The sequence below is a fragment of the Botryllus schlosseri genome, chromosome 3, assembly GCF_051294905.1.
Source record: "Botryllus schlosseri isolate E-star chromosome 3, Bs_hap1, whole genome shotgun sequence".
In the NCBI taxonomy this organism is placed as follows: domain Eukaryota; kingdom Metazoa; phylum Chordata; class Ascidiacea; order Stolidobranchia; family Styelidae; genus Botryllus; species Botryllus schlosseri.
In genome coordinates this window covers 37,792,422-37,819,018 of record NC_137238.1, presented here as the reverse complement: position 1 = coordinate 37,819,018, position 26,597 = coordinate 37,792,422, and the positions used below count along the sequence as shown (strand labels likewise).

At 39.5% G+C, this 26,597-nt stretch overlaps 3 protein-coding genes and 1 long non-coding RNA gene across 4 annotated transcripts in view; 1 reads left to right on the top strand and 3 right to left on the bottom strand.

Moving 5' to 3' along the window:
- LOC145435243 (E3 ubiquitin-protein ligase PPP1R11-like) overlaps positions 1 to 26,597 on the bottom strand; it is a 128,753-nt gene that overhangs the window by 72,151 nt on the left and 30,005 nt on the right. The window lies entirely within an intron of this gene.
- On the bottom strand, positions 403 to 11,691 carry LOC145436481 (hydroxyacyl-coenzyme A dehydrogenase, mitochondrial-like). Its single transcript, XM_080313840.1, has 5 exons — positions 11,423 to 11,691; positions 6,748 to 6,960; positions 5,604 to 5,708; positions 1,091 to 1,210; positions 403 to 853 (listed from the first exon to the last, which is right to left on the bottom strand). Exons 1-5 carry the CDS (start codon positions 11,567 to 11,569, stop codon positions 512 to 514), a joined length of 927 nt encoding a protein of 308 aa, XP_080169966.1. The 5' UTR covers positions 11,570 to 11,691; the 3' UTR covers positions 403 to 511.
- On the top strand, positions 12,830 to 21,571 carry LOC145436482 (small ribosomal subunit protein uS12). Its single transcript, XM_080313841.1, has 3 exons — positions 12,830 to 13,033; positions 15,996 to 16,116; positions 21,394 to 21,571. The coding sequence occupies exons 1-3, from the start codon at positions 12,870 to 12,872 to the stop codon at positions 21,538 to 21,540; spliced, it is 432 nt and encodes a 143-aa protein (XP_080169967.1). The 5' UTR covers positions 12,830 to 12,869; the 3' UTR covers positions 21,541 to 21,571.
- LOC145436483 (uncharacterized) lies at positions 24,072 to 25,959 on the bottom strand. Its single transcript, XR_013914317.1, has 3 exons — positions 25,876 to 25,959; positions 25,278 to 25,337; positions 24,072 to 24,364 (listed from the first exon to the last, which is right to left on the bottom strand). It is a non-coding gene; the product is annotated as an uncharacterized LOC145436483 (long non-coding RNA).

Sequence of the window (26,597 nt, the reverse complement as noted above, 5' to 3'; positions counted from 1 at the left end):
ACCAACCATCACTTGGAATAAATTTACCAATTTTACACCAGTATTGTAAGTCTGCAAACTTTGCAAATATCAGCAAAATCTCGCTGAAGTCATTCCAATCAATAAAACCCAAGAATCGAAATATCCTTTGACCAACCCTAATCTCCACTTTCCGGATTTCAAAATCATACCGAGTCCGTTATCTGGATAATACAGATTTCAATTTTTCTCATCCATATTTATACGTTTTTGAAACATCCAAATCGGGATTCTGAAACTCTAGGTTCTAATAAATCTTAACAAAATGAACTTTATCCCAAATTGAATTACTAAAATCCTGACCCTGCTTTCCTAAATCCTGAATTCCGGTCGATAGCCTTGTTCAAAATGAAGACACAACCATAAAAAAACACAGGCGACATCTCCATTCATGATATCTATTGCATCAACAAATAGGCATCTCATAAAAAAATGTTCCAGTCATATAGAACGGTGCGATTCAATTATCATATTGTCTAGATCAGAAACTAGATTAATACTTTCTGTAACTATAAAATCCTTCCCCACTTTTCATACCCAGCTTGCCCTCAGCGACAAGTCTGTCGAGCAAAGGACTAGGTTTAAAAAGCGGGTTAGTCGGGTCCATTTCGTGCCACCCGGCAATAATAAATTTCGAAGTGTCGAGACCCACGTAGTCCAAGAGCTGGAAGGGACCCATCGGGTATCCGGCCCCTAGTTTCATGGCGGTGTCGATGTCCTCCTTGGTCCCGTCACCCCGTTCGTACAAACGCACGGCTTCCAAGAGATAGGGGACCAGCAGCCTGTTGACTAGAAACCCGGGGGTGTCCTTGCATGACACCACAGTCTTGCCGAGCTACAAACGAGAAACGTCTTTGAGTTGAGCAAATAGATATCTTCCAGATTTTCCAAAATGGATTATAATTGAAATTACTGAACCCGCAAAAACTCTGAATTTGAATTAAATTTGAAACTAGAATAAAGTGAAGCAAAAATCAAGTTCAGCACATGAACATGAACATTCCAAAAATTAGACAATTATCGGCTTTTCGCAATAATTAGTCAAATTGACCGAATAGAATTATGCACCCACCGCTTTGCCCCAAGCGAGCAGGGCGTCAAAAGTGTCCTGGCTGGTGTCGTAAGCTTTGACCACTTCCACCAATTTCATCATCGGGACCGGGTTGAAGAAATGGACGCCCCCGAATCGGTCCTGGAAACATGGTTAGATTCAGGGGCTTTGCATAACAAAGTACTCCTACTTTACGAAGCACAAGAATAGGTAATCGAACAATTTACTCTAGTTATGTTTGAACTACTTGTAGTTGTACTTCTACTTTTACTCTATGGATTTTGTAAAAGCATAATGTAGTGCTGGGATATATTGATCAAATTTGGGTGAAATCGTCATAAGAACCTCTTGAACTAGTCGTATCAGTCATTAATGAATATTTCCGGAAGATTGTGCAAATTGGTGGCACGATTAGTCCTTTCGCCGTTCGTCTTGAAGATGTATCTGGCGATTTGTAAATTGGTCGCCTCCAATCAACTGCTCAAAAGTATGTAAACCAGTGGTTCTGAACTTTTTACCCTCCAGCGCCCCTTTTCAAAGATTTTCTTTGGTCTGGCATTCAAGGACCGTAGTAAGAACAATGGGTAAGATATCGAAGTCTGGCCGATCTTCTCTATTGGAAATACATCGCGCAGAGGACCAATCGACTAATTAACGATATATCAACTGTATGGTTTGAGCTACATTCGGGATGAAATCAAGGTCGTTATAACCAGGGCTTTGGAGCCGGAGCCCCGGAGCGGTGCATTTTTACCGAAGCTCTGCATAAAATTCAGCCGGAGCTGGAGCCAGTTATTTCAGGGGTAGCTCCGGCTCCGACGTATTTCATAAGATACTGTTATATATGCAACAACCACCGGATGGACCAATATCGAACTTCAAACCATTGGCCATTCGGTACAAATCGAATTTCTATTGATCACGTCGTCACAGTGCATCAGAATTTTAATGCTGTACACAGCAATGGCACGGAGTAAAGTGCGTTCTAGTGCAACTATGATGTTATCGACAATTGACAAGTATTCATTATGTCGTCACAAGCCAGCACGGCGGCACCCCGTCTTTGTTGCTGCACCCAATGTTACTGACGGCTGACAGAGTCTAGCTAGATTACTATAGATAACTAACCCAAGGGTAAATTAGTAATCTATATAGACCAGAGGTGGCGAAACTTTTCGGCTAAATGGCCACATGAAATTGACGAGAAAGTGCGTTGCCCACTAGCCACGCAAGGCGCGTAAAATTATCAAAATTAATATTATTATTACTTAGGTATATTGCGGGCTTAGTTAGCAAGTACAGGACTATTCGGCATCCGGACATATCGATATCGTAGATTACCGCTGATACACGACTGTCATTTTGTGCCTACATTTCATCGTCGACGGTCTTTCTGCGAGCGCAAACGGGAATATACTTTCTCTCGTGATTGCTAATATAGTTAGACTGAATCGGCTAGATCAGGCATTTTTTCATTTTCAGGTGGGGGTAGGCGTAGGCTACTAAGTAAAAAATCGTGTGACAATTAAACATGCGAAGCATAAAGAAAAATTTTACTACTTTTTCAGTTTATTGTAATGTACGACGATTTACTAAAAATGTGACTGAACCCTGGATCTGCCAATGCGTTGGAACTGATATTTTAGTCATCAACATCCCAAGTGTTGCAGCCATACTAATTATACTTTTGGTTGTCCTTGCCAGTTCACAATCTGAGCAATTCAATTTCGATAATATAACAGGATTTCGATAATATAATGGAAAATTAGCTCGCGGGCAACTCAAAACCTTCTCGCGGGCCACATATGGCCCGCAGGCCGCGGGTTGCCCACCCCTGATATAGAGAGACACTTTCAGTTTCGGAGCTGGAGCCGGAGCTAATGTATGATAGAAGAAAGCTCCGGAGCCAGAGCTGGAGCAATGCATATTTACATCTGCTCCAAAGCCCTAATTATAACTAGAGCCCGACCGATATTGGATTTCTGAGCCAATACCGATAAGACCGATATCCACTACCTCCACCGATAACCCCAATATATTCAGCCGATATTCAAAAGATATGGAATCTAGCTCAAGGCCCATATTTAACACCTCAGAGCATTTCTTTCGACAACTTTACAGCCATTGATATGCTTAAACATGAAATAAATGATCTTGGGGCTGTAAAAATATATCAAAAGCACCAATCCAGCAGTTGCAGATTACAGTTCACGAAGCACAATTTCTCGGGCCTTTCCCCAGGGACTGAACCTCTGGTCTTTCATAAATGATGTATATAGTACTAAACACAGTGAGCAGTCTGACACTTGGTACCATAGCTAGTGGCACAGCAAGAATTGGAAATCTTTCTTCATTTCGGTTCCACCGCTCCCGTGCAGGGGACATTTCCTTCGATGGTTTCACCAAATATTGATATTAATATTGATATTCTTCTGGCAGTGCACCTGAAGTCTTCAGCACATCATTAACAAATAGATGAAGAGAATGTGCAAAACAACTCAAATTGTACACGTCTGCAACTGCTCCACCCATCCCCCTTGTGCCTTGACCATGACCAGCATTTCAACAATCAATTGATTTTACACTCTTTCGTCAGAATTGGCCAATGTCATCACGGAATCAAAAATTTTCGTATCAATTATTGGCTTTACTCCACGTTTGCTTGATTTTCTTGCCCTCTATGCTCGCATATGAGGTGGGCCCGCAGGCCTCCAGTCAGACGACTTCATGCATTACTGGTATAATTAGCTGTGTTGGTACCGAACCAATAGCACTATCTTGTTTCGACGCGACGCTTTTCTCTATCATCACTAGGGCTGGGCACAATGATTCGAGTACTCGAATCTGAATCGAGTATTAATTTTAATGATTCGAGTCGAGTAGTAAAAACGATTTTTTCGAGTACTGAAATTATACGCTCTTCGCAACTGACAGTTAATTTATCAACGAGAATTCTAGTTTTGACACTATTTTCCACCGAGAAAGCCTTGAAACCTTGATTGGCCGTGTCGCAGCATACCAGACATAGTACAAAGCTACGAACGATACTGGAAAAAACACATTTCCAAAGTCATGATCATCGCAAAACATTGTCAAGAAGTGTAATGAAATCGGTATGGTCGAAAAATACCAAAGTATCTTTAATGTGACGGATAACAGCCATTATGTTCTTTGTGATGGCATAGAAGGTACATATTTTAACTTCGACATAGTACAGTCTTTTGTGACGTCATAATGAGTGATACTCGATTACTCGACTCGACTCGAAGCATATTACGTGATTCAGAATCGAATCACTCAGGTACTCGATTTTGCCCAGCCCTACTCATCACGAGGGTCAGTCCAGCATAATTGAAGTTCTCATTTCTCTTACTGATTAAAATCTTCTGCAGACAACAACTATCCATCCAGTTGCTTAGTGATCGACAAAGTCACTCAACTATGACATAGTTGAGTGACTTTGGTGATCGATTACTGCAGGGGGATTCCCACGAAGTCAGTGGGGCATAACGGTGGTTAGTTATCTATAATATTTTTCACAGATAGGCACGCCTACTGCCCTGTATGCAGTATGCAGCTTAGCCATTTATTTTTATAATTTACCGTCCTCACGTCTTCTATTGACTTCTTTGACTCCCTGCCACCATGTTGTGACGTCACGAAAATGGCCGATATTTTTTAACTTCAATGGCCGATACCGATATTTCTCTCCAAGCGTGATATCGACTCGATATTATCGGCGAGCCGATAATCAGTCGGGCTCTAGTTATAACGCCATCGATTACGGGCTCAAATCATCTGGTTCCTCTACTACCGACAACACGGGGGAGTTAATTGCATTGGGATTTGTTTTATTGCTTTGCACGACTAGTAAATCAACTGAGAATATGGTAGATATCTTTGAATTTTGTACTGCCCCCAGTTATCAACCTTAACATGAATGCATTCCAAACAAAGCAACCCATATTATATAATGTTCATGTGATGCTGTGGTCACATTACTTCTATAGGGCATTTTTAATGCACAGAAGGCTCTCACTCTCAAAAGCACAGTGCCTTTGTCATAATACTTAGTTCGAAACATTTTGTGGAAAATAAGCCCAACTAGTAGACGGGAATTTTAACAGGGAATTGGCGATCTAAAATCATGTGCAGTTCTTTTTACATGAATTATAATAGTCCACTTCATTCATGGAAACACGATTCAAACATAGACGGTATATATTTCGCACCTAGCATGACAAAAGATTTCGAGATTTGACAGATTCTGTTGAATCATGTTAATTTGCACACAGAGATATATGGAACTATTGTTTTAATGTGTAATTATATGTCCCTACTACACCATTTACTGGGACGCCATTCTTTTTAGAACCTCATATTGCCCCCCGAGTGTTACCGCCCACTGGGTGGCGCTGGAGCAAATGTTAAGACCCACTGACTTTTCAAAACTACTTGATTATTTATTCAGACTTCTGTGCTTCGATTATCTCTGGTTGAATTATTGCGATCCGATCGAATACTATGAGCAAACCTTTCTTGTTGTGTTGGCTGCAATATCACGAACAGGCAAAGATGACGTGTTGGTCGCAAATATCGTGTGTGCGGGTGCAATGGAGTCCAAGTCTTTAAAAAGGTCCTGAAACATGATAAACAAGCGTTTCGGAACTGGAGATTGAATTGCCACGTCCCAGACTTTTATATTTTGCAATCGTCATTAGAACGATTTCTACCTAAAATACGGAAGATTTCGACCTAAAAAACTTTAATTTGACACAATTTTGAACTCGCGTATGTAAATTATGTGTCTTCCCACATAATGTTAGAACTGCGCTACTTAGCTTTATTTCTGGTTGGAACTGTCACTCCTTAGAAAGTAGTTTAAACTTTTTTGACCTAAAACTGACAAATCATTTCAACAAAATTTGACCCTATGAAGAATTCCAGTAATTACATCAGAACATCACGCATTATGGTAGAAAGAATTAAAATTTGTTGTAGTGCAACAAAAGATACTTTACTACATTCTCGACTGGAAAGTGTCTGTCCTTACTAAGTAGCTTGCCAAGCATGGAGAAGGAACGTTCAACAGCAACAGTTGTTGGCTGACAAACAGTCAAGTTGTGCGTACACTGCTGGTGATAAACCGTGTCGCTTATTCTGACAATGTTGTCAACGTCACAATTTTTCATCAAGCCCTTCTTGATATAAAGACCAATATGCCCACGCAGTCTTGCTTCAGTTAAGATATTGCGGTACGTTGAGCATAACACCATTTCAAGCTATTTGTTGACCGTTTATGATTCACAATGAACAGAGAATCGGCCGTCTGGAACGGTAGGCCTATCAAGCCATAAAATGTGAAACGATAAGTTCACCAACAGTGCAAACATCTACGATACAAACGAAATGCAGGTTGTAAATAATTTTGACGTTGTAAACAATTCTGACAATTTTTTGACCCAACGCTACAATTTTGACTTATTTTGCATGTAAAAAAAATCGCCCTAACTATCATATAATAACATTATGATACTTTTGGTTGAGTCGAGCGCAATGACTCGAGTACAGGTCGAGTCAATACACAATATGACTGGGTACAAGTCGAGTTGGAGAAAAATTGTGACTCGAGTCGGTAAAACTTTAGTTCCACCACTCCAGCCATCAAGCCTTCAAACCTGTTTGATTTTCAAGTTCTCCACAATTGCTTCAAGAACGAGATCGACATCACCAACGCAGGATCGCGGATCTGTGCTCGTCTGGATTCGCGACATTGTCTCGGAAATGAATGACTTTCCCTGGTCGGGATTTTCGGCGAATTTCTTGGAAGCGACTCGCTGCAGGCTTTTCTCAATCGCTGCCGTTGATTTTGTCAAGACGTCTTCGTTCACCTGATCACGGATTTGTAATCATCGCAGAGCAGAACAACGACAGACTTGTACAAACTAAAGCTTATTACAACTAACAGACGGGGGTGGAATCTTTGGGGTCGGAACCCCCGCCATTTTCAACTTGAAGCCAATCTCAAATATTTCTTAGCTCATTTGCAATTCAGTCATTTTATTATCAGTGCATTGTGTTTTAGTTAGTTACGGATTTTCAAAGATCGTTACTGTAGTTCTTATTGCATATTGTGAAAAGCGAGTAGTTCTAGTTTTAGTTGCATGTTCGTCGTGATAGTGATGTACCGGTGTTGTGTTGTGTGACGTTCATACGGCCATTGCTGGCTCAGAGTCATCGCTACTAACCAGAGTTGGATCAATTACATTATTTCAGTTCAATTACAATTACAATTACTTTCATGCATGTTTCAATTGCATTACAATTACTCCATGCTAAGAATATCAAATTACAATTACTCCTTGCATGCTTCAATTACATTACAATTACAATTGCTGCTGTTGAACATGTAATTGAATAATCATAAATTCAACCGTGCTCCTTGACAACCGTAGCGTCGTAATTAACAAAAATTCAAGTATTCATGTTTCATTCATGATGCGCAAATACCCGTTAATTAATAAAAAGAAAAAACGTTTTCGAACTATTCCAGTATGCAGTATGTCGTTGAAAAAAGTATTATAATATATGCACGTGTTGGATTTGCGTATATAGTATATAATTAAAGAAATATTATTATTTTTATCGAGGGACGTAGGAATTAGGATGAGTAGTAAAACAAAACCGTGCTTTGTCAGATAAGACGTTATATAATATCCAGTGGTCTGGTTAGTTAGCCAGACGAAGTAACGATGCAGCATCGTGATCTGAAATCGTATTGTAGATTGCCAACCCACGGATAGATGCACAAGATGTGAGTCACGGATGAATGCACCGACAAACGTACTGCAGAGCCGGCTATAAGCACCAAACTTTGTAGTCCTGCGTCCAAATTTGATGTATCTGGTCTTTATCGTAAGCTTTTGATGCACTAATTCCGAAAATACAAATTAAAATCTCGTCAGGGCAATGTAACTGCTCCAAAATAGCCGTTTAAGGCCGACTGTTCTGAAAAGTGAGAGCGCCGCAGCAGCATGACCACAACAATGACTAATTACGCCCAGCGATTGTTCAGAACAATGCTGATTCCCAGACTTTCACGACTATTTTGGGATGGTACCATTGCCTGGAAATATACTTTTATTGCGGAATCAGTGCGATTAGAACCATACATATCAAATTTCTACGCTTGGATCGCCAGCTATGGGACTATCAATTCTGCTGCTTTTAGCCGGCTCAGCAGTTCGCTTCTCGGCGTATTCAATCGTGAGTCACGTGTTGCGAATCCATCCGTTGGTTAGTAATCTAATTACTGTATACAATGGCAGCCGAGGCCAGCATAGCGGTAAAAATAAAAAACTTCGCCTGCAAGGGCGCAGTCAAGGGCTTCCGCGAATGGATCCATCAAATTCCTTGTCGACATTTAAAGAGAATGCATTATAAGTCAATTATTTTATGTTGTGCTAGTCAGGTCTCAATAGCAATTTAATGTAATTGAAATTGTAATTGAGCAAAATTTTTGTCAAATTACAATTACACAATATAAAAATGCTTTAATTACAATTACATTCAAAAATGTAATTAATTACATTCAGCTCAATTACAAATTACAATTGATCCAACTCTGCTACTAACCAGTGACAGCCAGGGCCGGTGTGGGTTTTAGCCAGACAGCATGGAAACAGTGGTTGTTTTTGACAACAGGTTGTGTGTGACAGCAGGTTTTCTTGCATAGTATTACGTAATTTAACGGAAAGTTGAGTGCCACGTTGTCACCAATTCCACTCTGGGGTTTTAAGAATCATAGCACCTTGCATCTCATACTTGATACCTTGTTATTTGAAATACTGATCCTGTCGCCAATACTTATCAGCTCATTCGCAATGCAGTATAATTCGTATCATCAGTTATACGCTACAAAAAATATTTGCAATTTTGGTCTTAAATTCTAGACAATCAGAGGATTTGGTCTCATTTTCAACAATTTCAGTCCTACTGATGATTGATGGGTTGCCAGTAAATTCGACCCGTAAATTCGGCCATCGATAAATTTCGTATTAAAATATATTACCAACCATTAATACGAATTAATTACATATTTATACTATTATCAAGTGATTTGGAGGCCAGGGTATGTGTGGATCGCGGGAAATAACGCGGATATTTACGGGGTCGCATTTACCAAGGGCCGAATTTTCCGAGGATTTGGAGGTCAGGGCATGCGTAGATCATGTGACAAGACGCTCACATATCGACCACGCATGTTCTGCTTTCATTGAAACTGTTGGTTGGGGGAGGGGTATTAGGGTTAGGTAGGGGCAATATTATAGGGTTGGGGAGGGGGGACCTTAACCCTGACCCTAATACCCATTACCACCACCTTAATCTTGGTATGCCTTAACCCCCTAGATGGAATCTCTGTCCATTTTTTGAAATAAATCCTGCGTGATGAGAGCTTTTCTATATAGAATAATTAGGGAATTAAACAGAAAATCCTGCGTGACGTTGCCACCAATTCCACTCCGGCTTAACCCTAAAACTAACCAACCCTAATATCCATCAACCCCAAGCCTAATCTCGAGATACCAATCACTCAGTCAGTTTTTATTAATAACCCCAACATGGACCGGTTGCCAGTAAATTCGGCCATGACCTCGGTAAATTCGGCCCTCCGAGAATATTGTATTAAAATGTATTACCAACCGTTAACATGAATTAATTACATAATTATACTGTTATCAAGTGATTTGGATGTCAGGGTATGCGTAGATCGCGCAATCGTGGGAGATAGCGCGGATATTTACGGGGCCGAATTTACCGATGGCCGAATTTACTCGGTAAATTCGTCCCTCGGAGAATTTTGTATAAAAATGTATCACCAACTATTAATGTGAATGAATTACATAATTATATTATTATCGAGTTATTTGAAGGTCAGGGTATGCGTATATCACACAGTCACGGGAGATAACGCGGATATTTACGGGACCGAATTTACTGAGGACCGAATTGAATCAGTAAATTCGGCCCTCGGAGAATTTTGTGTAAAATTGTATTACCAACTATTAATGTGCATTATATTACATAATTATAATATTATCAAGTGATTACGAGGTTAGGGTTAGGATTAGGGTTATGATTAGGGCTGGGCAAAATCGAGTACCTGAGTGATTCGATTCTGAATCACGTATTATGCTTCGAGTCGAGTCGAGTATCACTCATTATGACGTCACGACAACATGTACTCGGGTAAAGTTCAAATATGTATACCTTTTATGCCACCACAAGGAACATAACGCATGTTATCCATCACATTAAAGATACTTTGGTATTTTTTCAACCATAAAGATTTCATTGCACTTCTTGACAATGTTGCGGGTTGATCATGACTTCGGAAATGTGTTATTTCCAGTAACGTTCGTAGCTTTGCGCTATGTCTCGTATGCTGCGACACGGCCAATCAAGGTTTCAGGCTTCCTCAGTGGAAAATAGTGTCAAAACTATAATTCTCGTTAGTAAAGTAACTTTCAGTTGCGAGGAGCGTATTATTTCAGTACTCGAAAAAAATCGTGTTTTACTACTCGACTCGAATCATCCAAATTAATACTCGATTCAGATTCGAGTACTCGAATCATTATGCCCAGTCCTAGTTATGATTAGGGTTAGGATTAGCTTAGGGTTAGCATTAGGATTAGGTTAGGGTTTTGATTAGGGACTAGGGTTAGGTTAGGGTTAAGGTTAGGTAATGTTATTGTAACTGTTATTGTTACCCTGGCCCTGGCCGAATTTACCGGGGACCGAATTTACCGAGAGCCGAATTTACCGAGGGCCGAAGTGACCGAGGGCCGAATTCACTGGCCGAATTTACTGGAAATCACATGGACCCTAACCCACCTCCAACCCTAATGTCCCCCTACCAACCCACGGCGCGTAAAACTTCACTATCTGAGAATATTAATTCGTACTAAATGCATTTATAATGCAAAATAGATCAAGGGTCGAATTTACCGAGGCCGAATTTACCGAGGGCCGAATTTACTGGCAACCGATTGATGAAGTGAGTGAGGTCTTAAAATTAAGATTGTTCGAACTTTTAACGACGATATTGAATCGTTACGGTTATTCGGTCTCAGAATAAGACCAATAAAACGCTTATTAAGACAGTTTTTGGTGGATCAGTTTTTTTTTAAATCGAAGACATTAAGACCAAATTTGTCTAATTTTTGTTTGTAGTGTGGTCAATGGGTCATTTATAGTTGAAAATTTTAAAGGTCGTTAGTTCTAGTTCTAGATATGAAAAGTGAATAGTTCTAGTTGCGTATTTTGAAAATATAGTAGTTTAACGGAACTCACGTCGCAAATGGTCACCTCGTGCCCCGTCGCAGCAGAAACCTGAGCTATTCCTGCGCCCATTTGTCCTCCGCCGACCACAACCAATTTCTTGATTTGGGACATTCTACACGCGGTTGACATTCCTCTCACTATCTGATGGGACATCATCTCTAGGCCTTCGTTTAACAATAAAACAATCCGTATAGCAAAGATTTGCAGACAAATTATGGCAAAGTGCAAGTCCAAAGTTCAGCAACCTTCGCCGTGTTACACTTATAAATAGGCTTGTTGCACATTCCGTCGTCCATCAGTTTATTTTCCCACCAGTTCAAAAACCACCATATTCCGATACAATGGAAAGATAGGGAGGAGACGATTATATTTCGAATCAATCTTCGACTACAGGTTAAAATTTAAATAAAAATTGCATTTGCTGCCCAAGTACAAAATTTTAAGATAAATAACATTAGTCGAAAACTACTGTGATAGATAAATACAGTCCATCCTCAAGATTACCGGACCACGACTGACCTATCGATATCGCTCCCCATGGCATGCCGCCCTATTTCTTGTCGCTTTCTTTTTCTATACTATCTTCTTTACTTTCATTCAGTGTGCATGCCTCCTCTTTACATCGCCTAGGCCAAGGTGGGTGTCAGACTACTCCTTGTCGCTTCGACATCTTCCTGTCTTTTCATTGTATCGCATTTTTTGTGGTGTATTGAACTGATAAAATTGCTAATAAACCAATGATGATGATGATAGTTACGATAACATCGATTTACTAGCCTCAAGCACTGAACTCAAGGCCCTGGAACCCCTAAAATCAGCCCATAATCTAATATTTTGACAATGAATAAATTTGCGTTGAAACAAAGTCTCGGCGATCTGCTGACTGAAATGCAGACAGGGCAAATACTGCAAATATGAAATGCTCATCAATACTTTCACTGAAAATATATATATTTGTTTCTAATGAGGTGAATATTTCTAGTTTAATGGATATTTAATGAAAATGACCATTGATTTAGTTTGAAAGAATTATGATGTAAAACGAAATCACGACAATATATTGATACTTGAGATCATGAGAGGAATAAACCGAACCATATTACAATTTTTAGAATATTATATAAGTATTGTGAGGAATTTTTAGACACAATCGCACGTTCGTAACAGCATTGGATTTAGCCGTAAGGCTATGGTAACAGCTACGGTGAGTGTCGGAAAGACTGCTACAAGCTTGCGGCACCCTCCTATATAATAATTATATCGCAATTTTTCGGTGTTTTATTTGATGAAATTTTAGTAAAATTATGATGACGATGATTTGGAAAAGTGAATCTCATTCCATTCAGTTTTTCATGGTGGTGATGAATTATTTTACACGGCATGAGTTTCACCTTTGACCTATAGTCTCGAGTCCACGTTCCCAGCCAGGATCTTTCTTTTGCTGATCGGCATCAACATGGGTAAGCCTCGCGGACTTCGTTGTGCTCGTAAACTCAGAAATAGGCGTAGAGAACAAAGATGGAGCGACAAGCAATACAAAAAATCCCATCTTGGAACCGCTCTGAAGGCTAACCCGTTCGGAGGAGCGTCCCACGCCAAAGGAATCGTTCTGGAAAAGATGTGAGTTTGTCAGCTGTGTTTTTGCGTAATCCGCGATTATTCGATTGGCTGTGGCTCACTAGTTCACGTTTGATAGCGTCAGTGATCGATGGAAAACAGAGTTCCATGATTCCAATAGAATTATATAGGTTGAAATTCTGAATATCCTTTCGAAGCAGATTTGGAAAGCTATATAGAAATTGTTCAGCATGTCCTAATAAATCAGAATTACTTGAAGCAACAAAGCTTTTTCCAAATTCGAATGAAATCTATAATTGTAACTATACATCGTTATCTCTAAATTAGATCAAAAATTGAAGTTGGAATATAACTGAATCCGTGAAAACTTGAACCAATTGAATAGGGTCTCATCAATTTTTAACTAAATTCGATTCTTATGAGCATGAGTATAGCAAATCTCTACAGCAAGCGTGGCTCGTTTCGAAATGTACAGTTGTGTAGCATTTACAGGTAGCCAGAAATTAGAATTGCAACAGAGACATTACACAAATTCCCTATACGTTTTGCCTAATATAACAGGTGAGCAGCCATGATTCTCCAAGTTGAAGTAATTTATTCAAAAATATTGAAAATGAATAAGGAATTGTGTGAACATGGGACACTGATTCCATACAGGCACAAATTATAGATTACTGGCATTACTGCACGCTCTCATTAGGTAAGAATTGTGAAATTATCTAGTTCAAGTCTGCTTCAAAGTGCTCACGAATTGGTAACACTCACCTTATTGATTTTGTGCGGCGGTTCTCAACCGGGGGTCCGCGAAACATTTTCAGGGGGTCCGCGAGACCTCTGAATTTTTAACATGTTTGATAACCTAATTTTTATTTTTTAATTTGAGAAAGCACGAGTCTGTGGCGCTTCTTCGTTTTACGATCAGAGAGAGCCAGTGTTCCCCCATGACACCAACAAATGTTTCACATGAACACGAACAAAAATTTATAAACTGCTAAAACCTCATGACTCATATCAGCATAATAATCGTCTGACAAGGACTATGGTAGTGTGGAAACTCATTTTCATTGCCAGTTTTCGAATAACCTGCTGATACAAACATATTGCTGTTTAGAGACGTTTGATGGGTTATTTAAAAATATATATATATGAAGATAGTAACGTCAATCAGGGTGACTTCGTAATGTCTGCGAAACCTTCTCGATTTGAAGTTGTCAGTCTCATCAAATAAGTGAACAGTCGTTTGAAATGAAAAAAAAATCCGAAGTATTTCCATAATTTGTCCCAATGCAGGGAACAACTTCTTGGACATACAGAACTTTATTATACAATTGAATAATATAATTATATTGAAATTAACCCGAATATTTTTGGGTGACACTCGTCATAAATCGGATAATGATATACCTGCTCTTAAAGCTTGGCTATAAGATTCGGCGCATTCTAATTGCGGATGCCCTATCGACAAAGCTGATTTTTTGATGAAAAAGGAGTGTTTCGTTGCTATCAAAGCATTACGCACCAACCCTGAAATTAATATCACCAGCAGTTATATTGGTATGCAGCCTTGTCTCGTTAATGTTCAATTGTTCATGGTCGAAAATGCTTGCTCGTAAATTTATATGTAAACCCGAACAGAACAAGTCGTTTCATGACAGTCTTTTTCTGGTTAGAAAACTTGGATCCATTCTTTGGAGCGTAAAATTTGTCTATACTTTTAGATTAGGATTTCACTTGGACGGTAGAAACTCTCTGCGGGCCGATCAAAATGCCGTTGCGGGCCGAATCCGGCCCGCGGTCCGTGTGTTGTCCGTCCCTGCGCTAGATGCTGGACGTCAATGTTCAGAAAATATGTGTTTCTTCATTTTGGTGCCATAAATGTTGCGATCACACCAAAAGTATCGTCGGAAGCGTTATGTGTTAATATTGCATTAGCCTCCATCTATCTTTGCGGAAATGGTTTTCGGCACTCCTCGTTCATATCAAAACGAAGAAGCGGATTTTCAAGAAACGGCCACTTAGCCTACTTCGAGAAATACAGCAGCAAAATTAGCTTTAAAATGATAAAAGTCTACCAATTTCTACATAAATAGTATGATGTTATCTTCAAGAAAAATCATTATTTTTCTGTGTATAACAAGCCTACAGTTCATATTTGCGCAAGACAGATGAAGGTTGCACCATAATGGAGGTAAAATTGAACTAAAATTTAAGGGGGTCCGCGAGTGTCCATGACGGTGAATAGGGGTCCGCGAAGCCAAAAAGGTTTAGAACCACTGATTTAGTGTAACCATTATTTTGATCCACCTATGAAGATTTACATATATATTATCGATTTCCGGTAAATTCGGCCAGGGCCGGGATAACAATAGCAGTTACAATAACATTACCTAACCTTAATCCTATAACTATAGCCCTAACCCCTACATTACCTAACCTTAACCCTCATCCAAACCGTAATCCTAACCTCCAAATCACTTGATGATAATATAATTATGTAATTAATTGACATTAATAGTCGGTAATGCATTTTTACACAGAATTCTACAAGGGCGAAATTTATCGATTGAATTCGGCCCTCGGTAAATTCGTCCCCGTAAATATCCGAGCATCTGCGGTGACTGCGTGAAATACGCACACCCTGTTCTCGAAATCACTTGATAATGATATTATTATGTGATTAATTCGCATTAATAGTTCGTAATACGTTTCTATACAAAGTTTGGCCCCCTGAATATATACTCGCTATCTCCCGCGATTACGCGATTAACGCATACCCTGACCTCCAAATCACTTGATAATAGTATAATTATGTAATCAATTCATGTTAACAGTTGGTAATACATTTTGATGCAAAATTTTCGGAGGGCCGGGTTTACCAGTGGCAGAATTTACTGGCAACCATATTGTCAAGTTGAATATACCTATTCACATAGTTAATGGCCCCAAAACAGACTAGAAACGCGATCTGTAATCATGATAAAAACTTGTTTTTCTTGATTTTCAGCGGAGTCGAGGCCAAGCAGCCCAATTCCGCCATCAGAAAGTGTGTCAGAGTTCAGCTGATCAAAAACGGCAAGAAGATCACGGCTTTCGTGCCTAACGATGGTTGCCTGAATTACATCGAGGTTGGTATTTTTACGGTTATCTGATGTCCTGCGTCCCGTCCTAGAAAAAAACTGCTTTTCCTGTAATTATTTGTTTATGTGGATACGGTGTAGCCCACTGATTTCTTTTATTATGATATGTTCTAAGGATAGATTGACGTCACTGATACCTTATTCAACCCTACACATCCCCAAAACAAGTCGTACAGCCTAGAAAACAATTCAAAATTATATCTTCTGTGTGATGTCGTAACTGTTCAATTAGTTTAGGCATATATCAGCACAACCTTGCTTGTCAATTGTGTGGCTCTTACTAATACCCAATGAAATTGTGGTCAATATAGTTGCATGACGTATTCAACAAACTTAAAATTGATATATAGTTGAATATTACAAATGTAATGAGATTCATGATAACCCGATTGGCAGTAGTAACCAGGACTGTGGAGTCGGGTCAGAGAATTCGGATCAATTGAAATGTCTGGAGTCGGAGGTAAAATGATCCGACTCCAGACATTTCAATTGATCCGAATCATATATTCTCTTCACAGATATAAACTGGCTGCACTGTTCCTGTAAATGTACTCTAAAAATCATACGTTCATTATGTTTTGATTTATACTTTAACCCGATCGAAACGGCACACTCATTAATGATAACTGAGCGTATTTTCACGAACACGCTTTACTTAATCCAAAATTTCCCGGGTTGTTCTGGTCGTAGACAATTACAATTATTACAGATGGATAGCTATTATCAATACGCATACGTCGAGCCATAAATAACATCTTATACTATCGAATAGCCTGTTCAAAATGCAGATTGAATACATAAAAACGTTTTGCGCAAAATACAATTCGCCACGGCTTTCGCGTGAATGTGCGCGCGTGAGATAAACCAGCGCCCGTGACCTAAATCAGCGCATCGCCGAGACATCAAATTCATTTGCAGATCTTTTCTCATAACATGCGTTGGTTATGCCCATTGCCCATCTATTGGAATACTTATAATTAGGGCGATTTTTTTTTTGACCTAAAAAACGGAAGATTTTGACCTAAAAAATCTAAATTTTGACTTTTTTGACCAAAAATACTGAAATTTGACCAAATTTTGACCTCACGTATGCAAATTAGGTTTTTTCGCACATAATGTTAAAATTGTACTACTTATCTTCATTTCTGGTTCTAATTGTCTGTCCTTACAAAGTAGATTGGCCTGAATGAACGTTTTTGGCTCAAAAACTGACAAATTTTTACATGAAAAAACTAGTATTTTAACGAAATCTGGACCTATGAAGAATTTCAGTAGTTACATTACGTATTATGGTGGAATAAATAAAATTTGTTGTAGTACAACGAAAGATACTTTCCTACATTCTCGGGCAGAAAGTGTTTGTTTTGTGGTATTCATGGTGTTTGTCGACTACTGTGGTCATTTACACCAGGCCGATATTCATCATTATTTTCCGTAACTGCCAACATATAGCACGGCCCACCTCTGGGCTTTTTTGTACGACACCGCGCTTACGGGGATGAGGTGGCGAGGAGGAGCCTAGATAAACCTCCAACACTTCGCTATCGGAATTATGAAGTTGATCTCGGTCAGAATCGAACCCACACCCATTGGTGTTGCAGCCGCGGATTATACCACTGCGCTATGTCGGGTAGAAAGTGTCTGTTCTTACTAGGTAGCTTGCCAAGAATGGAGAAAGAACGTTCAACAGCAGCAGTTGTTAGCTGACAACACTGAAGTTGTTTGCACACTGCTTGTTGGTGATGCACCGTGTTGCTTCATTCTGACAATGTTGTCTATATCACAATTTTTCAGCTTCCGCTTCTGGATGTAAGAACCATGCAATGCCCAAGCAGTCTTGCTTCAGTTAGGATATTGCGGTACGTTGACCATAAAACCATGTCACTATTTGTTTCATTTGACCGTTTATGATTCACAATGAGCAGATGATGGGCCGTTTACAACGGTAGGCCTATAAAGTAGGCTACAAGCTGTAAATTATCAAATGATAAGTTCACAGACAGCGCAAAATCTACGATACAAACGAAATGTAGAGGTCAAAAAAATTTTGATTTTGTAAACAATTTTGACAAATTTTGACCTAACGCTACAATTTTGACCTAATTTTGACTTTTTTTGACATGTCAAAAAAAATCGCCCTACTTATAATCAATAATTAGTCGCACAGAAGATTCTTTGAACTGGAAGTTAAAATATTTTACGAAATAACATGCGCGGGTTTTAGCAATGTATTTTCTGTTGCTGTTGAAGATTACGCATATTGAATATTTTTGCCTTTCATACTAATACACCAATACTGCCATGATGTTGTTCAGCGAGCTACAAGATCTCCGCTATTGATATGACAGGAAATTTATGTCCGTAAATGGCTGCACTTCTGGTGAAAATGTTTCACGTCTTTCCCGTAGTAGCCTAGCGAATAAAACGAAATGCACCGGCACATCAAAGCTCCGGTCGCGATTCTGGTATTGAAAGGTATTTTCGTGTCTGCTCGAGATTTCCGTCCACAACGCGCAGGTCATTCATGAAAATTTGACGACCAGCAAAGTCAATGGCATATATTGCGCCACGCAATAAATTACTTTACAAAAATATGGTTGAATGTCGATTTTCAATTTAGCGGATCGAGGTATGTAGAGTCTGCGGTCACGAACGCACTTCGAAACTGATTGCTGCGATGCGCGTGTTGTACTACAGCAATGTTAGTTTCAACACATGGCACGAACTCGTACAAAGGATGGACAAGCGATTACATATACCGGCGTTGTGAAATGAATCATTTCAACGTCCGCGATACTATGTTATCACCCAAACAATAACACGCGGTAATATATTTGCTGTTGTGATTAGCGAAGATTCGCTGTTGCAGATTACGCATATCGATTGCTGCTTTTCATACTAATACAGCATTACCAACATGATGGTATTCAGTTCAGCGAGCTACAAGATCTCCAAAGCGCAATCGATGTGACAGAAAATTTATGTCCGTAAATGGCTTCACTTCTGGTGAAAATGTTTCAGATCTGGCCCATGGTAGAGAACAAAACCTAAATATGGTTGAATGTTCAATGTCCATTGTGAAATTAGCGAATAAATAGGTATGTAGAGTCGGCGGTCGAGTTGTGCACTTCGAAACTGATTGCTGCGATGTGCATGTCGTGATAGCTGGGTTATCAGGATGCCTATTGGTTCAATAGACAGCCCTTGTCTCAAAGCGATTGTCTACATCACCATTGTCGATGAAAGGCTTGCATAATATGACCCGGGGTCTACGATAAGTTATCGTAGGCCCCGTATGACCTAATCTTTCTTCAAATGCCCAGTAAAATAGCAGTGAAACACTGCATTTTATATTGCAGATATGACTACCTGTCAATCCAACCAATATATATTCAGTTCTACTTGTTGTACAAGAGCAAGGTGTGTTTCGATAAAGCACTATCTAGTACTTAGTAACTCGTACGAAGCGATTACATACATCGGCGTCCGGCACTGTGAATTGAATCATTGAATGAGCGTCGTCAATACTACAATAACAGGTGGCGCGTGTATGTGCACTGAATGCGAGACGCCTGGCATCAATCGCGCTATAGCCAACTGTAGCCATCGGTATATCAGCGGTCTTTACAGTCGATTGTATTATCGTAAGAACCTCACTCAGGTCATTTTGGAATCCTGATATTGCTGTGAAATCAGTCAGGCGATGATTCTATCCCGAGCACGTCTATGTATGACGTAGTCGCAAATTCAAGAAGCAAATTCTCTTTTATTTTCAAAAAGTTGAGAACACTTCTTGGTATAGGGGCATCACCTGTTTCTCTCTCGCTTTGAGAGTAGCTCAGTTGGTTAGGTGGCTGTTTCACGATTACAGCGATATATTGGGTGTCGGTTCAAGTCTCGTGGTTCGGATTTTATGAACATTTTTCTAAATGCATTGAAATTTGGACTCGAGGCCGGCCGTTCTAGTTGGGTTAAGCACCTCGAAACCGAAATGCGATCTATAATATTTGTAATAGAAAATATTTTTCATCCTTGTTTGGTAGGCAACGTTTTCAACAGGTAGGCCTAACCTAATGGGTTATTCACATATATACTAGTAGTGATTGTGCTCCTGTTGTGTTTTGTTTTCTTGACGGAACTTGATCAGATAAAGTTTTGCCTGTCAAATTTGTTGTTTGTGGGTGAACTGCAGATGTTACCACACTCCGGTTGGTTACAGAGAAATTTTCCTATGCATGTATTTTGAAATTGTTTAGTTAGTTGTCGGACAGTCCGCCATTAGCAAGAAGTGAGTAGTGAGATTTTTGTCACTTCGAGTTGATCTGTAAACGTAAATGTCGATAGTAATTTACACTGGGAAGTAATAATATAACTGGATGCGAGACACGTAGAACGAATCTATGCTGGATATGACATCTGTGAAGTCATAATTGACTCTCAGCATTGTTGCAAAGTGCAATGAAATACGTATGGCCTGAAAGATGTCAATTAGTCTTTAATGTGATGTAAAAGTGGCGTTATATTCCTTATAGTAGCATAAAAGGTGTATTGTCGCGCTGGAATCAGAGTAGCTTATGTCCAGACAAACATAGTCATAGCCATAGACTGTAAATGATGAAAATTTTCAAAACACTTGATTTGCAACTTTTAAAAATGTGCTTGCGAATTACTGAAATGACGCATGTTATGTGGACAGGCTTATTTTTACAAGGGCAGTTGCGTGGTGATGATTCCATAGACAGGGACATCTGATCACTGTGATGTTTTGTCTTTACTGAACGCAACTATCTGTCAAGGTTAGGGGTTTGATAATGACAAGCACCGAGTGTTTGAGTATCTCTCATTAAGACACTGTAGCATTATTGAATATGTTTCATTCACGCAAAGATTATAATGCTACTTCTACATCACATTAAGATGATTTTGTGTTTTTCGACCATACCTATTTCATTGCACTTTGTGACAATGCTGCGAGTCCGTCACGATTTCACATATGCGTCATTTATAGTAAATTGTGTAGCTCTGCTGCATGTGTGTTATTCCATGCGTTACGATCATCGAGGTTTACTGCATCTGCATTCCACAGTGAAACTATAATTCTTATTGATATATCGAGTCTAAGTGGAAAGGAGCGTAGCATTTCAGTACTGGAAAATATCCTCTCTGTCGACTCTGTTCATTCAGCCCAGCATTACAATTAGATATTCCCATGGTTCTGTAACCCGTCCCATTAAACATCTGGCTTGACATTCTATCTTTTTGCAGGAGAACGACGAAGTTCTTGTCGCTGGATTCGGGCGTAGTGGTCACGCCGTGGGGGATATCCCCGGTGTTCGATTCAAGGTGGTGAAGGTCGCCAACGTATCGCTGAAGGCTCTCTTCACGGGGAAGAAGGAGCGCCCGCGATCCTAACTTGTTTGCATACAATAAAAATGTGAAGGAAGTTTTCAGAGTTTGAGTGTTGAAATGTAGGATTTGGCAGAAGACGTGGTTTGAGTACTAAAATACATTCACTTTTTAAAATTGCGGGTGGGTAGTGTTAACCTGCTTTTGCACTGCTTGAGTGCTTGTTTACTAAGCTGACTTTTTAAAGAGTAGATCTAGAATTCCCGAAAACTTGACATTGAAACAACTTCCGTTATTATCTAATCCTAGTTCATTATGAGTAGAGTTAGCAATTTTTTCAATCCGAAACAGAGGGCAATTTTCAACAATTCTGAATGCACTAGTACCGGATATGAAAACTCGTGAATTTGAACATTTTTCTACCAAAGCTTCTGTGTTTTGACTGACTTATTACGTTGCGCGACTAGTTTTGTCCTGCTGTTGCACTACTTGAGAGTGCTTGTGTGCTATGCAGTCTTTCCAAATTCGCGGAGAATTACTGTCAATTTGTACTTCAATAACAGCAGAACTTGCAATTACAAAGACATGTCGATACTATGGCTCAATTCGAAAAGGAAGTTTTGTAAAGTAGAGTCCCAGTAAATCTGATATGGCCGAAACTACTTTAAGGGTGGAGGCCAAAAAGCTGAGTAAAAACATCCTGGATTTTCGCTTGATCTGCGAGTTCCAAGATCTCCCGATTTAGAAGTAGATGATCCGCACGCCAAAACATTGGATGTTCGTGCGAAGTTAGTAGATCTACAAATCCAGGATGTAGAACTATAGATTACTAACCTACGGATAGATACGCAGGTCCCGTCGCTACGCTCCGGCAAGCAGTTACACTTGTTGCCGAGCAATCTAAAAGCAGCATATTTGGTGGTGTTATAACTTGCGACCCGAGAGGTGAAATTTAATGAAACTGGTCTTAATTGAGAGCTACTGTCGCACTGATTCTGAGAATACAAATTAAAATCTTGTCGGGGAAAGGGAACCACGTCAAAACATCCCTTGAAATATGAAAATCGGCATTGTTCTGAACAATCGCTTGATGAAATTGCAATTGTTACGTTTGTCGTGTTGCGGTGGTGCCATTGTTGGAACAATGCCGATTTTCGGATTTTGAGGGCTGTTTTGAGGTGGTTCCATATCCCCGTCAAGATTTTAATTTGTATTTTTGGAATCAATGCGGCAGTAGCTCTCAATTAAGACCAGTTTCATTAAATTTCACCTCTCGGGTCGCAAGTTATAACACCACCAATTATGCAGCTTTTAGATTGCTCAGCAACAAGTGTAACTGCTTGCCGGAGCGTAACGACGGGACCTGCGTATCTATCCGTAGGTTAGTAATCTATAGTAGAACGCTATTGCGTCAAAATGACGCAAAATGTAGTGATCCGTGGAAGGTTGCCATGTCAACCCATCGACTTCGTAGTAAATATTGCTTTGGCAATGCTGATTGGAAACGTCGTCGATTTTGGTCATGTGCTATGAATGCCATCGTTTCCTAGGTAGACTTATGAAATTGATTTGAAGCCACTTTGCAGCTTTAATGCATATTACTCTGTAGTTTATTCACAGTTATAAGTTCTAAAGACGGCATTGCAAACTGGTACTGTTGTTATTACTGTCTGTAGTATGGATATTTTGGATATCGTAGATGGCAGTTCGGACGACTAGAATACAATTGTCATGCCCAGGCATTACTTGGCAAACATATCGGACTCATTTGTAAAATACCCAGAAAATGAATTCGTTGACCGCTACAGATTTTACAAGGGAGCTACGGTAATTCTATTGGAGATGATTAAAGACAGCCCATGGTTGGATGTACGTTGCCAAGCTTTGCACCTCATGATGGAATTACTCTGTGCTCTCCTATTTTTTGCTACGATCATTTTCAACAAACAGATGCTGACTTGATTGGTGTAACCCGGACAACTGCACGCCGAATTATCCACTGCATTTCTTGGGCATTATCAGGTAATAGAGAAATGTTGCAGGAAAGGATATTTTTCTTTGAACTGTCAAATGGACTGCAATGTCAAGAGAATACCGGTTGTGACTAATGCTGTTGTGAGGTGGCCAGGGAGTACTCATGACTCAAGAACTTTTTCAAACTCAAGATTAAAATACGAGCTCGGCCAGAAAAAACACAATGGGACTTTGCTGGGAGACAGAGGCTCTATGCTCTAAAAATGTAGCATGACTTCGTGGAATGAAAGATTCAACTACAATTGCACTGTAGACAATAAACAAAGAGCAGGTGTCCCATTACTTCTAATCAAATTGACAAATATGAATTGAAAAAATGTGCCGAAATGTTTGCACCGTCGACAATACCTATAAGCAATGTTCCCTCTAAGCTACTCACGTGCGCAAATGCGCAGTGCTGACATGGTCTCTGCGCACAGAAAATCCAAGTTGCGCACCAAAAAATTCGAAGTGATGTCTATTTTTATAGACGTTTACGCACTTTTGTCCAAGGGTCTGCGTAGTGAGTTGCTGAGTGTGCGCAAACTTGTCGAAAATTAGAGGGAACATTGCCTGTCAGGCACAATGAAATATTATAAGAAATGTTGCTTTTCAGAAAATGCGTATTCGGCTATTTACATAACTTGACAGGAAGGGACAATGAAATAATTGAACAAAGAAATATTGCATTACAGATGTCACTAATTCCTCGATTGTCCAAGGTCTAATATATATTTTTCCATTTTTATCGCATGTTCTTCAATACGCATTTGAATTCTTGCTTTCTGAAATATCTTTCTTCGTCTCTCATGTCTTTTCTTTCTTTGAGCTCCTCAATCTTGGACACCATCAGTTCAATTCTCAGCTCATTGTTTTTCTGAATTAAAAGAAGTTCATATTGACTGTGCGATGATGTAGTAACCTATGATTAAACTAAAACTTGTATTAGGAAGCCAATCACAAAAGAAATCATTTGGAAATTCTCCTGGTCTTGTTGGCTGATATTTTTTCCTCTAATGGATGATATCAATATCTGTTTCCAAGTGGGGTATCCATTCGATATGAGCGGTGAACCAATAATTGGTAAGTCTCTAGTCATTAAAAAGTTGTATTCCGCAACCAGCTCATCACAAAGTGCAGAATTGGTAGTTTTCATTGTATTGTATTTATATACTAGAGCCCGACTGATATTGGAGTTTCGGGACGATACCGATAAAACCAATATCCAACTCCTTCACCGATAACGACTATAGCCTATATTCAAATTGTGTGGAATACCTTAAAATGCGCATTTGAAAAACTTCAGGGCATTTATTTGAACAGCTTTACAGCCAATGCTATACTTGGACAGAAAATAAACTAGAAAGGCTGTATCAGGACACCTGTAAAGTGTAATATATGTGAAATATATCAATATTCTCAGTCTAGTGGTCAAAGATTATAGTTTATGGACTTCCTATGACCATGCTGTGACCTCACGAAAACTGCCCATACATATTCATTTCCAATGGCCGATACCAACGATTCTTTCAAAGAGTGAAATCGAGTCTATATTATCGGCAAAGCGATATAAACGGTCAGGCTCCATTGTACACCATCTTATATCAATTGTTACAGGATTGTAACTATGTGCATTGCACTGGTAATCAGCAATCTTTCGAGCAGTCAAACACCATTTCCAACTCTCTCGTTAGCAAAAGTTTGCCAAACTCCCCTAAACTGCAAGATTGTATATGTATATTTTGAAATATCAACTCGACTTGAAATTCAAATGAGTATAAGCTACATACCAGGTGGCAGATCACTTGTCTTTGTCACGCATGTTGACTGCGATTCCATGTAGCTTGTTTCTGGAAAACATGTGAATGTTTCAGAAGGATTTGACGCTATACGTATGTTTACATATGCACAATGCACATGCATATTTGCTAGTATGGTGAAAAATACTGAAACCGATCATTTGGCGACTAGCAAAAAATCTCATTATAAAATCGCTGAATGTTATGACAAGAACGTTTGATATCGTGAATGCATTCCCTTGAATACACCACTGGATAAGAATTCGATATAATATACATCTACACTCGTACAATTGATATGTTAGCAAAAAGTAGTGATGAAAATAACGAGAAGAGTTGCCTCTGACACGAACCGATCATCATCATGGGGAACACTTCTTGATGCGGTCAATATATCGAACAAGTTCTCATTACTCTCTGGCAATATAACTTACATGATTGATTTTCTGCAGTAACTACAGACAATACGGTGGAATCACTTTTAAAATGATGTTCAAGTGGCTGATCCTATGCTGGTATGACAGCTCTATAACCATTAATTTAGTGATATGCGCCACATTATGGATATAATCAATGTCTACAAATTTACCTTGAAATAAATAGCACCGTCACCGGGTCAGATACCATATCTTCAGTCACTCTTCCAATTGAATGTTCTGAAGGCCTTAACAGGTTTAACGGAGTATATTGGTATAACGCCATTTAAATATTATTCGATAAGGAGTTGGTAGACCTTACGGAATTCCCGGAACTGAAACCTGATAAGACTGTTGTGAGTCGTATATTTTGTCGTGTGAATGTAGATAACAATTTGGTGCATGTACATTGTACTCTCTCGTGGCTATGAGAGACGGTCATTCAATTCATGATATTTCGCCGATTTGGAAGTCCATTACTTTGTCGTACGTGATTCAATAAAGTTACAAGTCGTGGAGACGGAAACAAATATATTCGTCAGTGTGATCCATCGAATACGTGTCCAATAGACAGGCTTCGTGGTACGTCAGCCAACAAGGCCGTACGGCGCGGTTACGCCGGTTCGTCGAACGAAAGAAGAAACACGCAGCGAATTGTAAAACGCAACCTTCTTGGAGTCAATAATACATCTTGGAGTCAGATATACAATTATACAACTACAAACATTCGCTCTGCGTTAAATGGTTGACCCCGACATTTAAGTAATCAAGACGGACCGGCCGACCGAAGACAATATAAAGATTCGCCTTGCACGACGGCGAGAAATAGCAATACAGCATCGGACCACGGAAACGATAAATATAAAGATTCGCCTTGCACAGCGGCGAGAAAGAC